We start from the raw sequence: 18,231 nt of genomic DNA on the forward strand, positions 1-18,231 counted from the left end.
TGGAGAGGTGCTTTCTACGCACATGCATGCATGCACACACACACACACACACACACACCCACACACACACACACCGTCCATCGTGGCTGTGTTTTTCACCATCTCCGGGGAGGATTAGTGCTCCTCATTAGTGCCTGTCTCCGCCTCCTGCCACCTCATTGGCTGCTCCTCTCAGGACCACCGCTGACTGGAGATCACCGTGACTACGACGACCAGGCAGGGGGGGTTCTGCTATCGCCGTGGCGGTGGGGAGGCGACCACTCACCAAATCACCGACCAGCTGGGACCCCAAAACATGGGGAGGAAAAAAAAGGATTGGGAAGGAAATTGAAAAAACTATAATAACAAGGGATTAACTGTCGGCTTCAACGGAGCAATCAGGGAGTTCGTTGAAAACGGCACCAGAAAACACACCCAGATTCTCTCTCTGTCTCTCTCGGTGCTAAGCTGCTGGTCGGAGTGGACAGCTGTTCAAAAACAAGGGGAGGAGGAGGATGGAGAAACGAGTGAAATGAATAACAGCCCTTGGGTAAAAGACTCATTCTACATCCTCTTGTTTTCCAAAGCCACCTTCCTCCAACGATTTTGTTTTGGATGTATTTTGGGGAAATAAGGCAACAAGGTAAGCCAGACATAGGGATGCTGTGGAAATATAATGACAGAGAGAGAGGGAAAGGTGCATCGCAGAACAAGTGCAGCATGCATCAGCACTGAGGCAGGACGAAGGAACGAGTGGCGCGCAAGCCTGTGATGGAGGGATGAGGGAGGAGGAGTGCAAGGGAGAGGGAGCGAGAGAGCAGGACTGGAAGGTCATTACCACTAGACGAGACGGAAATAAACAGGGATCCGTCACCCTTTGACACCTACTCTCTAAAAGGCTACCTTCAACGCAAATCAACAAAGGAGCTGAATCCTGCTGCGTTCGCATATAGGAAACCCCTCCACAGAACCTGACTCAACCTGCCAACCAGTCAATACATTCCCAGAGGAATGGCCCTTGTCCATTGTGAAGAGGACACTCCTAACTTGTTCCTATCCTTCTAAATGTACCTAACCAAAGAACTTGGTCACTCATTATGACTCTGACCACAACATCCCCTTTTGACTGCGACCCACCCAAACCAGGAATTGGCCTCTGTCTACAGAAAGGAAGAAGGGAATATCTTTGACCATCCGCTGCTAAGAGGAATAGCTTCATTGGTTGTTCACGAGAACACACACTGGATTGGTGAATGTGTCTCAACCCAAGGCGGAACCAGGTCTATAGCTAACTAAAGAGACATCCCTATTCACTAGGGTCCCTACACTGCTACTGTACTACAAACAGGAATATCTGTATCGGTTGAAGTAAACACATACTGGAGGGGTGGACTGAGGCTGAGGCAATTGGAGAGCTGGCAAACATACTGACCGTCAGACAGGCGGCGTTTGACCTCAACATGGGAGAGACGGCCGAGTACCAGCGACTGTCCAGCGATGACGAGGAGGTAGCTCCCTTCACACCCACACCTATCATGGCATGATGGTCACTTGTTTTCTGACAGCACTGCTGTCTAGCTATTTAGCGGTGGAGAATATGTAGCCTGCATTATGACATGCCAGGAAGTGCCTGTCTTTCAGGTCCTGTTCTTGCGGGTGTACCTGAAAGGAGTCAGTGTATTATTTATTAGTCATTATTTTGATTGTGGGCGAGGTATTTCAAGTCGACTGATTTTAACAAATGACTGTCTTTTCACATCTCTCCATGAGACAGTACCTTTTGTTTAGGCTAAGTCTAGTGCTTTGTATTTAAGTCTGAATGTAAAGCACACCACCAGGCTAATGTGCCCTCTGTGTCTATACTCAATTTATGCTGTGTGTGTGTGTTCCAGGTATCCATCTGGTAGAATAGTCGTAGCTATCCCTTTTCTCTCATTGATTGAACAAATGCAGTGTTTACGGATAAGCTAGCTATATTGTTTGTGTCTCTATCTGTAATGGTCTGTGTGTCTGCTATGACCTAGTCACTCACTCACGCATATACACACACACTCACACTCACCCAGCCTACGTTATTGAATGCAGAACCATGAGGTCATTGATGAAGAGCTGCTGAATGGGTTTTGTGATAGGACTCACCCACACCCTCCTCTGTCCTCCATCCTTCTCTCTCATTTTCTTTCCTTCTCATTAGTGTGATATGCAGTCATTAGAGGGCTGTCTGTCTCTGCACTGACAGAGTAGCCTGTTCTGTTAGGTCGGGGGAGGAGGGATATGGTTGCCAAAGAGGAGCTAGCTATGCCAGGGAGTGCCTTCTGAGGAGAAAAGTGTGTGTTTTGCATTTGTTACATTAGGTTTTTCATAACCTGTACATTACCCAATTAGTTTCTCTTTTTTTGGTGGGCATGTAAAGTACATATTGACCTTGCAAAGAAGTCAGGTGTGCGTTGTCTCTGACCAGAATGTTGGTGCTCTGGTGTGTACGTAGATGTTGGTTGACTGTGGGCTCTATTTTTGGCTGGCGTTAGTGTCAAACGCATGTTAGTTAGATATTTCGTCATGTAAAAACTCCCGCACTGGCATTTTCCAGCCCTAACGCCAGGTTCGGCAATTTACCTGTCTTCTATTAGCTTGCGCTCAGATGGGCGGGGTGGAAATGTTTGAGGTGTGTCCTTAAAAACATGATCCAAAGTGCTCATTTCAGGCAGCGCTGATAGGGATATTTAAGTCCAACCAAAAGCTGGTTTTAGCGGTAACGCAGTTGGTTATGGCATGAATTTTGACAGCTGAAACGCAGCCTGTCCAACCGTGACTCACAGTGCCCTTATGTGACCCACCACCTGGATTCGGTCCTATGTAGCAACATTTGAATTTGTGTTTTTTACATTGGATAAAAGTAGAGATTCGGAGCTCGAAAATTGTATATCATACACTACAGTTGAGAAACAATGGGAAAGTAATTCTGCTTTGAAAGTTGATAAACTTGTAACCCCACTTTTGAGAAAATGGCCCGTGAATGTTTTGGTACGTACTGGAGAGCTCTTCTTTATCTACACCCATTCAGCATCGTTCACACCCTCTTAAGCCTTAGCCCCATCCATCAGATTTTTGTATATAGCGCTATTAACTTAAGGACAGCAATGTTGAGAGAAGTAGCAAAACGTTCTCAGTTCATGATATCTTTAAAAAAAAGCTGTAGTAGAAAGGATTATCCACACATATTGAGCAGCTCATGTTATAGACCGAAGCATGCTACATGGCAGACCAATCCGAACTCATCTCTCGCCATGTCCAGCCCATCCATTATCTCAGCCAATCATGGCTAGCGGGAAGGTTCCTTAATTTTTCCGTGGCTAAACCAACTAGGCTCGTAATTTAACGATTTCATTCATATTTACAGATGGCATACAATTTTGTTATTAAGGCACATAGAAGTTCACATGTTCCAGAAGGCATTTCTGCGAAAAAATGCATCTTGATAAAAAAACGACAAACAAACATTAAAATGCTTCTCCTTTGAAGTAGTGACATGCGACACACACCTAGCTTCTTGAAACGGGTCACATATGTGCATGGAACAAGAGTAGCCTAATGTGCTTTGGGTGCCTTTATACTTTGTATTTAGAAACATAAACTGTTTATTTCCCATTTTATTTGATTAAAAACCAAGCATAGCCTCCCCTCTCAATTAAGGCTTTTTTTTTGTCTGCCCAATGCAATTGGGAAGTAGTCAAGACTGTCGATAAAGGGTTTGGTTCCTGAAACTGCTTGGAAATAAATGTTAATCACCAAAGCTTTATTAAAATATAAAGTTTGAGAGGAGTAAAACAGTGAGCTGACATTCCCTTTTTATCTATGCATTGTAGACATGCCTACATTATTGTAGCCATGCAGGTCCTGTTTTGGACGTGCATAAAACCCCCTCTATGATGTGGAATCCAAGTCCTCCCTACTATATCGAAGGCTGGTTCAACAGCAAAACATATATTTTTTTCTCCTGCTACTTTTATAATATCATTACATTTTACATGAAAAATGTATGCACTCACTAACTGTAAGTCGCTCTGGATAAGAGCGTCTGCTAAATGACTAAAATGTAAAATGTAAAAGTGTACATGTATTTATTGTTGTTTAAAAAAAAAAACCTGGATTGCTTGTTTTTCGTTTTAATTTTATTACAACCAAATGTATTAAAATGATTTACCTTCCCGATTTTGGATGTGCGTAAAACCCTCCATAATCTGTGTTTTAATATTATATGCCCACCAAATTATGGTGCCTGTAAGTGTGATATTTATATATATATATATATATATATATATATACAGTGCATTCGGAAAGTATTTTGACCCCTTGACCGTTTTCACATTTTGTTACGTTACAGCCTTATTCTAAAATTGATTAAATTGTAGTTTTATTCTCTTCAATCTACACACAATACCCCATAATGACAACATAAACAGGTTTTTAGACATTTTTGTATATAACAAAAACATAAGTGTAAGTATTATACTTTATTATTATATAAGTATTCAGCCTTTTACTCAGTACGTTGTTGAAGCACGTTTGGCAGCGATTACAGCCTTGAGTCTTGGGTATGACGCTACAAGCTTGGCACACCTGTATTTGGGGAGTTTCTCCCATTCCTCTCTGCAGATCCTCTCAAGCTCTGTCAGGTTGGATGGGGAGCGTTGCTGCACAGCTATTTTCAGGGCTCTCCAGAGATGTTCGATCGGGTTCAAGTCCGGGCTCTGGCTGGGCCACTCAAGGACATTCAGAGACTTGTCCCGAAGCCACTTCTGCATTGTCTTTGCTGTGTGCTTAGGGTCATTGTCCTGTTGGAAGGTGAACCTTAGCCCCAGTCTGAGGTCCTGAGCGCTCTGAAGCAGGTTTTCATCAAAGATCTCTCTGTACTTTGCTCCATTCATCTTTCCCTCAATCCTGACTAGTCTCCCATTACCTGCCGCTGAAAAACATCCACACAGCATGATGCTGCCACAACCATGCTTCACCGTAGGGATAGTGCCAGGTTTTCTCCAGACTTGATGCTTGGCATTTAGGCCAAGGAGTTCAATTTGGTTTCATCAGACAAGAGAATCTATTTTCTCATGGTCTGAGAGTACTTTAGGTGCCGTTTGGCAATCTCCAAGCGGGCTGTCATGTGCCTTTTACTGAGGAGTGGCTTCCGTTTTGCCGCTCTACCATAAAGGCCTGATTGGCGGAATGCTGCAGAGATGGTTGTCCTTCTGGAAGGTTCTCCCATCTCCACAGAGGAACTCTGGATCTCTGTCAGATTCACCATTGGGTTCTTGGTCACCTCCCTGAACAAGGCCCTTCTCCCCTGATTGCTCAGTTTGGCCGGGCGGTCAGCTCTAGGAAGAGTCTTGGAGGTTCCAAACTTCTTCCATTTAAGAATGATGGAGGCCACTGTGTTCTTGGGGACCTTCAATGCTGCAGACATTTGTTGGTACCCTTCCCCAGATCTGTGCCTCGACAAAATCCTGTCTCAGAGCTCTACGGAAAAATGTGGCTTAGTTTTTACTCAGACATGCACTGTCAACTGTGGGACTTTATATAGACCGGTATGTGCCTTTCCAAATCATGTCCAATCAATTGAATTTACCACAGGTGGACTCCAATCAAGTTGTAGAAACATCTCATGGATGATCAATGGAAACAGGATGCACCTGAGCTCAATTTTGAGTCTCATAGCAAAGAGTCTGAATACTTATGTAAATATAAATAAGGTATTTCAGTTGTTTTTATTTTTGATAAATTAGCAAACATTTCTAAAAACTTGTTTTCACTTCGTCATTATGGGGTATTGTGTGTGTAGATTGAGGGGACTTTTATTTATTTAATCCATTTTAGAATAAGGCTATAATGTAACAAAATGTGGAAAAAGGGAAGTGGTCTGAATGCTTTCCAAATGCACTGTATTTGCACATTAGTCTTTTTAAAATTCTTTAAGCTCAGTCGGGTTGGTTGTTGATCATTGCTAGACAGTCTATTTTCAAGTCTTGCCATAGATTTTCAAGCCAATTTAAGTCAAAACTGTAACTAGAACTTTCAATGCCGTCTTGGTAAGCAACTCCAGTGTATATTTGGCCTTGTGCTTTAGGTTATTGTCTTACTGAATTTGTCTCGCAGTGTCTGGTGGAAAGCAGACTGAACCAAGCGCAGGATTTAGCCTGTGCTTAGGTCTATTCTGGTTATTCCCCTACAAACACTCCCTAGTCCTTGCCAATGACAAGCATACCCATAACATGATGAAGCTACCACCATGCTTGAAAATATGAAGAGTGATGTGTTGTGTTAGATTTGACCCAAACATAACGCTTTTGTATTCAGGACATAAAGTTCATTTCTTTGCCACATTTTTTGCAGTTTTACTTTAGTGCCTTATTGCAAACAGGATGCATGTTTTGGAATATTTGTATTCTGTCAATTCACTCTGTCAATTAAGTTAGTATTGTGGAGTAAGTACAATGTTGTTGATCCATCCTCAGTTTTCTCTTATGACAGCCATTACACTCCATAACAAATTTAAAACACATTTAAAATCACTATTGGCCTCATGATGAAATTCCTGAGCGGTTTCCTTCATCTCCAGCAACTGACTTAGGAAGGGCGGCTGTATCTTTTTAGTGACTGGGTGTATTGATACACTGTCCAAAGTCTAATTAATAACTTCACCATGCTCAAAGGGATATTCAGTGTCATTTTTTATTTTTTTTACCCATATAGCAATAGGTGCCGCCCTTTGCGAGTCATTGAAAACCTCCCTGGTCTTTGGTTGAATCTGTGTTTTGAAATTCACTGCTTGAATGAGGGACCTTACAGATAATTGTATGTGTGGGGTAAAGAGGTTAGGTAGTTATTCAAAAATCATGCCATAACGAAGGGGGTGAATACTTATTGACTCAAGACATTTCAGCTTTTGATTTTTGATTAATTTGTAAACATTTCTAAAAACACAATTCCACTTTGACATTATGGGGTATTGTGTGTAGGCCAGTGACACAATCTCAATTTAATCAATTTTAAATTCAGGCTGTGACACAACAAAATGTGGAAAAAGACAAGAGCTGTGAATACTTTCTGAAGGCACTGTACGCCACGAGACCCTAAACCGCTTTGGTGCTCTCTGCCAGCTGTTTGCCAACTGTGCTAAGCTGAATTATGCAAACCCTGCTGAAAAATAACATTACTAACAATTTTGTAATGGTGCCTAGTGTCTTATATGCAGTGGGTGCATGGCCCACAAACACTATGCACATGTTTATATAGATTGGTGTCTATTGATTGAGTAGCATTTTGAAAACTGGTCAGTAGTTGACTCAGATTTCAACCAAAAAACAGATAAGACTTATTTTTTATGAAGTCAAAAAAGACGTCATGAAGAAGACGTCGTGATCTGGTTATAAGACATCCCGACCAGATTTCAACCAGAAATATCACGTTGTATACCCACTGGGTGTAATGCACCCATCCTCTGGCTGTGGTTCAATGTGGAGTCGTACTGAAGCAGGACTTTCATTCCATAGCAGTTTGACATGTAACAGTCGCATTTCCTTCACTCACTCATTACCAGTGGAAGCATTGTAGCTAGAACAATTAAAAACCACTGTTCTGAACTAATATTTATACCAAATGTTTAAGGGTCCATACACAGATCGGCTACATAGCTACACATCCATAGCATACAGGTCATTTTATCCTCCGCTACACAATAAGCAAGAAAAGTGAGTTAACTACTGCTACGTTACCTGCATTGGTAAATATCTTCAATCTCCCAGTTAATCCACTGGGTTTCACAAGATGACATCCTGGTTTGCTCATGAGTCCCTAAAACATTAAACAACACAAATTACAATTCATACAAAAGTCAAACGCCCATATAGCAAGCTAAATGTATAGCTAGTTGGCTAATGGTAGCTAGTCATCTAGTTTGTTAAATAGCGATTTTTTAAAAATGTACTTTGACCCAAAAATATGTATAGTCGTTTCTCTACATGAATTAACATTCCTTTTAACTGTACATTTTATGCAGGATTTGTTATAATTACTTACATTTGTTTCCATCCTAGTATTTTGTCAGCCATCTTCCTGAAGCAACTTTAGAGCCTTGGGTCACAGGGCTTTATGGGAGTTTTGTATAACCACTCGACAGGAAGGCTGCATGTCGATTTTCTTAGTTTGGAGGGCCAACTAGAGGGCTGAAAAGGCACTAACCCTCGCTTGGGAACTCTGACTCAATGCAGCTCCTGGGATTGTGCAAAACGGAGGGGGAGTGGCACATTTAGGCACGTTCTTGGTCACTTGTAGAACCCATATGTGCCTGCTTGGATGTACAGATAACTGCCAAAATAAAAGAAACACAACATAAAGTGTCTTAATAGGGTGTTGGGCCACCACGAGCCAGAAGAGCTTCAATGCACCTTGGCATAGATTCGACTAGTGTCTGGAACTCTATTGGAGGGATGCAACACCATTCTTCCTCAAGAAAATCCTTTATTTTTTTATTTTTTTATGGTGGTGGACAACACTGTCTCAGGCGCCGTTCCAGAATCTCCCTTAAGTGTTCAATTGGGTTGAGATCTGGTGACTGCCATGGCATATGGTTTACATCATTTTCATACTCCTCAAACTCCCCCCCAAAAAAATCATTAAAAAAAACAACATTCCGTGACCCTGTGGATAGGGGCATTGTCATCCTATGGGGCATTGCCTTGGTAGCCAAAATAATGGCCTGCCCAGCATTTTTATACATGACCCTAAGCATGATGGGATGTTAATTGCTTAATCAACTTAGGAATCACACCTGTGTGGAAACACCTGCTTTCAATATACTTTGAATCCCTAATTTACTCAAGTGTTTCTATTATTTTGACAGTTACCTGCATGTTAAACATGGTAGAATGACTGTACACCCCGATGACACCCTGATCACAGCATGTTTGGTGCCACCCTGTGGCTGAATGCTGGAGCTGCAGGTGGGCTGGCTTGGCATAGACTGGCATCATTATTCCTTTGAACCTCCTCAAAAGTTGTGTGCAAGGCGTAGCATTGTGTTCAGGGTTTGTGTATTATTGTATGTATGACAGTATGCAGTACTGTATGTGTATATTATAGGTCTTTAAAAATATATATATTCTGCCCAAACTGGTCCAGTCAGCAATTCTTTACCCAAATGTCATTCATGCAACCTCTCAGTATCTGTCAAGCTTTATTTCTGGAAAGTTGATCCCAGCATGGGTCTGTTTTCAATGATGTAGGCCTACATTAATCATATAACCATTAATCTCAATGGCCAGCTGGAGTGCTCCTGTATCATTAGGAGCAGACACTCACTCACTCAGCTTGGCTGGCTCTATCGCTGTCAATTGAGTTTGCGTATGACCTCTGAGTCAGCATATATATAATGGAGTATAGTTTAGGCCTGAACAGACAGACGAATACATGGACAGGCCTATTGCTGCAAAAGCCTCTATCTCTGTCTATATCTATAACTGTCTCTGTCTGTGTCTATCTGTGTCTCTGTCTGTGTCTATCTGTGTCTCTGTGTCTATATGTGTCTGTGTCTGTCTGTCTGTCTCTGTCTGTCTGTCTCTGTCCGTCTGTATGTCTCTCTCTCTGTCTGTCTGTCTCTCTGTGTGTCTGTCTGTGTCTGTCTCTCTCTCTCTGTCTCAAATTCAGTTGCTTTATTGGCATGAAATACAATTTGTAGATATTGCCAAAGCAGTATAGTGGCACAGCATTTCAGTAAATACAGTACAATGCAAACAGGATAATGAAATAGTTAATTTCAGATGTGATGATAATACTAATACATATAATCATGCATACAGGTACAACACTACTGCTGTTGTATTGTGTAATTTTCGGTCAATACATCTTTATCATTGATTGAGATGTTTTCTTGAAAAAATATGATCTTATTTGGGAGTATTTCTCACAGTAGAGGAAAAAGTGCATCTCTGTCTCTACCTCTCCTGTTGTGCAGTGACCACATAGACACTCCTGTTGGTCTGTTTGTTTGGTCTTTTGGTGAAGAAGTCTTAAAAAAAAATACAATCTGGCAGTGGTCAGACAATGGTGTCTGTGGTCTGACAGTGAATGCGCTAATCGAGGAGGGGTCCATGTCTGAGATTGCATAGTCAACAACACCTTCTCAAAGAATCCCCTCTAATCCTGCCATTTTAAGAAAATACAGGCCTAAGGCTCGACAGAGATGCACTAACTCTTTTCCATTTTTGTTCACTACCTGGTAAGGGCTATTTCTATTACTAGCAGGGATTGGATCCAAAATTATTTTCCAATCGTTTTCATTCTGAACAGAACCATTTTTGTTTGTTTAGTTCCACTGTTCCGACCAGCAAAATACATCTCTGAACAGGTTCAAACCCCAAAAAAGTACAGGTTTAGATTGTTCCTTTCCATTCCTTTGCAGAGGTGCTTTGTTGCGTTTTGCTGTGGGAATAGAAAAAATGCCTGGAACGTAAAATAAAATGAGGCCTTTATATTAGGCATTTTGACTGTTTTATTAGTGAATTCCACTCTGTATGAGGCTTGTTATAGCCTTTTGCGTTGCACAACCCCGTCACGCAGAGGCTATATCCATTTCAATAAATGAGACGAAACAAAATATTGATTAAGTCTTAACCTGTCCTGAGCAAAATAGCCAAGGGGTCCCAAATGGTCAAGACGATCTATAGCCTATTCTTATTGCCAGATCTGTTTTCCCTATCAGCCACTGCACATGCTTCTTCAACTATTTTGTTTAACATTTATTTAGAGGCCTGTGAGCTGGGGTCTTTTTTAAAGGGGAGCTTATAATAAAAACAGTTATAAAACACAAATAGAGTTCTAAAATTATTCCACAAGACACCAGTACCCAAAATGATAGCCTTTTATTTGGATAGGCCTAAATTAAACATTGGATTATTTAAGTGATAGGCTAAAGAACTTTGGAGAATTTGAGAATTTTGAATACACATGAATTTCAATAAACAAATGGATAAGACTGTTCTATTCTCTTTGATTTAGTTCCTATTGCAACTCAGACAAATGACTGAATGGATGAGATACGGAATGAAGGATGAATTAAATGTTCAAATATGTTGGAATGACGAGTTGCACGCATCATGCATGCTCTGCACTTTATTTGGCTAGTAGGCAAATAGGCCTACATTAGGGTATAATGGCTCAGGGGTGCTTTTCCGAAGGCGCGTGGTGCTGTGGTGCTGCATGGAGATCACAAGCTCTTCAACTGGGCAGCAGTGTCGCGATGGAGGGAATAGACTATACGGAGACTACCTAAGACCACTGCAACAGAGTTATTGTAAAGTTTGGGAATAAGCTTATGCCAGACTTAACCTACGTTTTAACCTCTCCCTTGTTCATTTCTAAGTCCATATGATCATGACCCGATTCATATAAATCATGTCAAATTATTTGAAATTCATATTAACCCCTCCTACAGAATATGCTTTGGCAAGATTTTGAGTGATTCAATAAATATGAAATAAGACTCCAGTGGTCATACATAATTCATAGATTCACCGAACATCTATTATTATTCTATGTTTCATTATTCCTGGTATATGTTACTGTTTATGCAGACAGAGCCCAGAGAATGGGATGGTGCATTATTGAATTAGTCATATTTTGATAAGGTGCATGCACAGGGATGTCCACGTCACCCAGAGATATGCCCATGCTGTAGAGATACACCTAGCGGACTGAAACTTCACTGTTGTACATTAGCTACCTAAATGTAAAGTAATAGAGAATGGAGACTTTTACCTTGAAAACGTGCCGGATACCTCTTTCCGGTTTCCCTGACTTCCGTTTTTTATATACTGTGTTATGCTTGTTCGAGTAGCACTCCTCACAGGCCATTTTTTTTTAGTTGGTCAGATGAAACTGCCAAAACTCTGAAAGGTATTATTGTACGTCAGAATTGCAACACAAGATTTGTTCAAGCCTAAAATGTTAGTCTGTAATCGTAACATGGTGTTTGTAACATGGTGTTTGCTCACTCGCGCTCGCTCTCCCGCTTTCTCGCTCGCTCTCCGCTTTCTCGCTTGCTCTCCGCTTTCTCGCTCGCTCTCCGCTTTCTCGCTCGCTCTCCCGCTTTCTCGCTCGCTCTCCCGCTTTCTCGCTCGCTCTCCCGCTTTCTCTCTCGCGCTCTCTTAGGATTCAAAGAAAATCAATACGTAAATTGTTAGGATCTTAAGAAAAGCCATGCATGAAACGTAACCGTTAAATTAGATCTGTAAACGTAAAAACCCAATGTTACGACTATGATTTTACATTTACACGTTCAATTCTTACTTTGTGTCTCCCTTTACTCGGTTACAGATGTTTTTTATACGTACAAACTTTTGTTAGGAATGTGGCATCTGCAAAGGACATGAATCGAACGTAGCTAGTTGAAGTTAGCTAGTCAATCAAGCAACTCTAGCCCAGACGTTAGAGTTGCTTTGCAGCTTCCGGTTTCATTTCCAAAATAAAAGTCTATAGCTTGTTTTAGAACTGCATTCGATAATGACGTTATACCAGTAGATGGCGTAGTATAGGCTTGGGCCTTCAGCAAATGACTTGTGTGAGAATTATACTATAAAGACACAGAAGAGCCTTGTCTAGAATAACTGCCTGAGCTATTGAATCGCACTTTTTCCAGTATTTGGGAGCACAGACTGTAGGCCTTATATTAGGCATTTTGACTGTTGTATTTGCGAATTCCACTCTGTATGTAGGCTTGTTATAGCCTTTTGTGTTGCACAACCCCATCACACAGAGGCTATATCCATGTCAATAAATGAGACAAAACAAAATATTGATTAAGTCTTGGCTATAACCTGTCCTGAGCGAAATAGCCAAGGGGTCCCAAATGGTCAAGACTATCTATAGCCTATTCATAATGCGTGCATACATTTTATGTATGGGTGGCCCTGGGAATAGAACCATAATCTTGCCGTTGCAAATGCCATTCTTTCCTTCTTAATGCGTTAGAGCCAATCAGTTGTGTTGTGACAAGGTAGGGGGGGTATACAGAAGATAGCCCTATTTGGTAAAAGATCAAGTCCATATTATGGCAAGAACAGCTCAAAAAGAGAAACGACAGTCCATCATTACTTTAAGACATGAAGGTCAGTCAATACGGAACATTTCAAGAACTTTGAAAGTTTCTTCAAGTGCAGTCGCAAAAACCATCAAGCGCTCTCATGAGGACCACCACAGGAATGGAAGACCCAGATGTACCTCTGCTGCAGAGGATAAGTTAATTACAGTTACCAACCTCAGAAATTACAGCCCAAATGAATGCTTCACAGAGTTCAAGTAACAGACACATCTCAACATCAACTGTTCAGAGGGGACTGTGTGAATCAGGCCTTCATGGTCAAATTGCTGCAAAGAAACCACTACTAAAGAACACCAATAAGAAGAAGAGACCTGCTTGGGCCAAGAAACACAAGCAATGGACATTAGACCGGTGGAAATGTGTCCTTTTGGTCTGGAGTCCAAATTGGAGATTTTTGGTTCCAACCGCCGTGTCTTTGTGAGACGCAATGTGGGTGAAAGGATGATCTCCTCTGCATGTGTAGTTCCCACCGTAAAGCATGGAGGAGGAGGTGTTATGGTGTGGGGGTGCTTTGCTGGTGACACGGTCTGTGATTTATTTAGAATTCAAGGCACACTTAACCAGCATGGCTACCACAGCATTCTGCAGTGATACGCCATCCCATCTGATTTGGGCTTAGTGGGACTATCATTTGTTTTTCAACAGGACAATGACCCAACACACCTCCAGGCGGTGTAAGGGCTATTTTACCAAGAAGGAGAGTGATGGAGTGCTACATCAGATGACTGGCCTCCTCAATCCCCCGACCTCAACCTAATTGAGATGGTTTGGGATGAGTCGTACCGCAGAGTGAAGGAAAATGTGCTCAGCATATGTGGGAACTCCTTCAAGACTGTTGGAAAAGCATTCCAGGTGAAGCTGGTTGAGAGAATGCCAAGAGTGTGCAAAGCTGTCATCAAGGCAAAGGGTGGCTACTTTTAACAATCTCAAAAATAACATATATTTTGATTTTGTTTAACACTTTTTTGGTTACTACATGATTCCATATGTGTTATTTCATAGTTTTGATGTCTTCACTATTATTCTACAATGTAAAAAATTGTAAAAATAAAGAAAAACCCTTGAATGAGTAGGTGTGTCCAAACTTTTGACTGATAGTGTATATATTACCTGCTTTTGGCCAAAGCAGAAATTCTGTTATGGTGCAAAAACGTTTTATTTGTATGACAGCAGTTTAAGTTATTGTGGTTGCCCCTTGAGAAATGCTGAGCCGCACTGCATTCTGAGGTAGATGTGACCACTAACCAATAAGACCTGCTCACTTGGTGGAAAGGTCTCTCTTAAAGCGTCTCTGTCTCTAACCACACTGTACTGTGGGGAGTTTATTTCCAGACTGTATCCCTGTTCAGTGGGCGTTGGGGAAGGAGAGCTCTCTTTGTCATATCCTGTGGTGATGGTCAGGAGCCAGATGCATGACTTCACCTCACTCTCTTACCAGCTGTGAGCGCACAAAGAATTTCATCCATTTACTGAACACAACAGGGTCACCATGTCACCTTTGGTGTGAGTACCCATTTGGAATGAAAACAACTAGAAGTATAGGGCTGCTTGCTCGTGTTAGCCGTATCGCCAAGCAGCACTGGCTGGATCCTCCTCGGACATTCCTCCTTTAATTAGAGGCAGACTGTTTGACGACGGGATCCCAGTTTGTTGTCGTTCACTTCTCTCTCTCCCGGCCTTCCTTCCCTCCCACCCTCTCTACTGTCTGCTAGCCTTCCCATTATTTTCCTCTCATAAAGAAAGAGCTCCCTAATTAATACCTTTGGCTGCTATGACTGTGTGCTCAGAGTGAAGCCTTCTGCTGAAGCCTGAAAGAGGTGTGAGAGTGAAAAAGAAGGAGAGGAAAGAAAAGCGAGGATAGACAAAAAAAGTGTAATAGCTCTGACTCATGGGCAGTGACGGACCAAAAGAAAACAGCCTGCCATTGAGGGGGAGAAAAACAGCTGGTATGGGTTTGTTTATAGTCTGCACAGATAACATTTTTGCAGGGTTAGCAGGCAGGAAATAAAGACCGCACCAAATAAAGAAGAAAATGCTGTCGGCCCGTCAGTCCCGCGGGAATGGAGAGACTGTAGGGAGGAATGAATGAGAGAAGCAAAGGGAGAGTGGCAGAAGAAGAGAGAGGGAGGTGTGTGTGTGTGGGGGGGTTAACCAGACGGGGAATAGAGGGAGAAATGGTGAGGGAGGGTGGGAGAGCTGGGAGATAGAGATAGAGAGGCAAGAGAAGGGCTGACTGGGTCAGAGGGAGAGGGAAGGAGAGAGTCAGTGAGAGAGCAGTGGGGAGGAGTGTGTGTGGTGGTGGTGGGTAGGGGGCTTGTTAAGATCCTAACATAAGTAGAGGGCGCACAGGAAACGAGCTCTCCATCCTGCAGTTAAATCTGACCTTTTGGCTTCGGATCAAATGCTCCTCCAGCCGAATACCATGGAGCCTCTGTCCTCGACACGGGGCACTTCCCTGGCCGTCTGAGAGCGGGAGGGAGTCAGAGGAGGGAGAGAACATGGGGTAGGGGTACACTTTAAACCCCAATGTGCTGTCATTACTCAAAACTTTTGAGGAAGCCCGTTGCACTTAATATATCTGAGTACAGTTACTTAGTGATTTTGTAGTCATTACTCAAACTGATAGTCACTGTGACCAATGCTCCCTCTAATTCTTTCAGTCACTGAGCAAATTTCTGGAGTGCAAACTTGAACGTTGTGAAAATTCTGTACAACTTTCATTGCACGTTTACTGTGAACACTTTTTAAGTTCGTTTTCACAGTGGTCAAGCAGGCTACTGTGGTTATTTGATCATAATGTAGGCCTACCACAGTGGCCTACCATCAAAAACAATGGAGAAAATGGATCCCATAACATTTTAACATGGAAATAGCTGTTCTGTCTTTCAGCCTACAGTAGCAGCCAATGTGTGGTGTTCAATGTAGGCCTACATTCCATAAGATTTGTAAAAGAAAACATGCAGGTCTTGACATTAACCTGTTTATCCACTTGTCCTTCAGACAAGGAGGTGACTGAACATGTTGTTGTTTGATGCAAGAAACCACTTTACAAAATAAAATGCATAATTATTCCCATACCATTATTACAGACAATCAGACAAATTATGCTACACTCTGCCTATTGGCTACTTATTCAAGCCTGTCTCAAAATACAGCACTGCCCCATTAAGAAAATACAAAGCTCTTTACCTTACTTGCTTTTCAAAGATGTCTAGAAATGCACACGTTTTGTGCTCTTGTAGGAAGCATTCACTCCCCCATTGCTGAATATAAATGATCTATAGCTTGGCTAATAACTCACTAACTAGCAAAGGATGTGAACAAATGTACAAATGTGCACACGTCGCTACATGTAGCTCTCGCTTTGATCTCAAAACAAGCGCATCTACTCACGACCGCTCATGCTGTAAAAACAGTCCAGTTAAAAGTGAATGGCGTAGATCCTTATATGGCAATGGTCTATTTGCATATAGGCCTACTGCAGCTCTGATTGTTTATGGCGGACCGGTCTGTGTAGAGTACGGGCCTGAGTTGTGCCTGTCAATGCAACAGAATTATACTCTGATGCATTCAGCCTTCAACAAAATCTATTGCATAGTTAGTTTTGCATACTAAGTCTTGGATAGTTCGTAAAGGGAAACGTTGATAGTGTTAACTAATGGGGAAAACTCTAGAAAGTTGAGAAGTTCAATCTCGTGCTTCTCTGCGCGGGCTGATATTTCTAATGTGCATCAGTCCAGGGGGAGCTGCACGCCTGCGCTCAGTTTAGAGGGAACATTGACTGACCCAGTAGGGGGTCCAGATTTGAGTTGTATCAGCTTGAAAATGTTCAGTAACGCACCCACTAAACCGCACCTCCGATATAATTTCCCAGTGTGCCTTGCCTTTTCGAGTGAATTGTGGAGTTACCACCCATGATTGTATTTGTTAGTGACCGAGACATAATTGTTGAATTCGTTCATTTTCAGTCCTGTGGCCTTCACTAGGCGAATATTCCTAGGCGAATATCATCATTATAATTAAACTCTTTATGACAATACATTACATATCGCATAAGGCCTTATTTTGAGGCTTAGCTTTACCCTAATACAGTGGCCTGAAACTCATGGTTTACAGGCCACATCAGGCCTGCAACTCATGGTTTACAGGCAACATCAGGCCTGCAAGTAGGGTAATTCTGGTAACTTTCCCAAAAATACCAGATAAAAAACAAAGAACTGGTTGGAGGATTTCTAGCAATCTTTCAACCGGGATTTCTGGAAAACCTGGAAAATTTACCCGAATTTTGCAACGCTAATTTATGCTGACTTGCAAAGTGATATGTAATTCCTATGAATCCAGACAGAGTTAGGATATCCAACAGTTGGAATTTTTCTTCAACCGCATAATAACTGAAAGGGTTAGGAACAGTGTAGCCTCGTCGAGAACCAGGCTTCCCTAGAACAGGAAGCCTGGGGAAGTTCATGACAGAAAAATAGCTAAATAGTGGTGTAGACCCGGTGTAAATCAGTGACGCCTCGCAACACGTCAAACCAATCAAATGCCTTGCTTAGACGGAACTCCAATAGTGCTCACTAGATTGTAAGTACAACAGTGCCTGAGGATGGCCGGTAAATCGCCGATTTGAAAATCCCATCAAAATATGTTGACGTACGCCGATTGTGTGTATAGAGCACACTTCTGGGAAAACAGAATTCAGCTTTTCCTCCAGGTTTTCTGCAATGTTGCAAACTCTCATACAGAACAACTCTCTGCAAAATGTGTCTGTCCTTCCCGGTCTGAAAACGGTGACGAACATAACACGTAGCACCGACAGGCACGTGGGGGGAGAGTTCTTGAAATGTCATCATCCAATCCAAATCTCGGACCAGCGGACCATTCAAACAGTTTAAGCAGTACAAAATTCTCCAGACCACCAAGGGAGGTGTGACAGCGACGTGATTGGAGGTGTGGCTACGCGAGACTTGGAACAGTGTGAGAAGACTACCTAAGCCATTTAAACTGGAACAACCATTTCAGTAACGGGTGCAAAAAATGTAACTAAATGATTGGCTTAGTTTAGACATTTATTTATCTTTGTGTAGCATAAGATTAATCAATCA

General features: G+C 42.1%; 1 protein-coding gene across 1 annotated transcript in view; it reads left to right on the plus strand.

The window, feature by feature from the left end:
• The first annotated feature begins 226 nt into the window (after window positions 1-226).
• LOC121534923 (activated CDC42 kinase 1) overlaps window positions 227-18,231 on the plus strand; it is a 72,554-nt gene continuing 54,549 nt past the window's right edge. Inside the window, exon 1 of the mRNA XM_041841546.2 lies at window positions 227-1,487. Coding sequence (XP_041697480.1) covers window positions 1,440-1,487 — 48 coding nt within the window. The 5' untranslated portion in view covers window positions 227-1,439. The remainder of the gene's footprint in view (window positions 1,488-18,231) is intronic.

The sequence above is a fragment of the Coregonus clupeaformis genome, chromosome 21 (genome assembly GCF_020615455.1).
Source record: "Coregonus clupeaformis isolate EN_2021a chromosome 21, ASM2061545v1, whole genome shotgun sequence".
Lineage (NCBI taxonomy): Eukaryota > Metazoa > Chordata > Actinopteri > Salmoniformes > Salmonidae > Coregonus > Coregonus clupeaformis.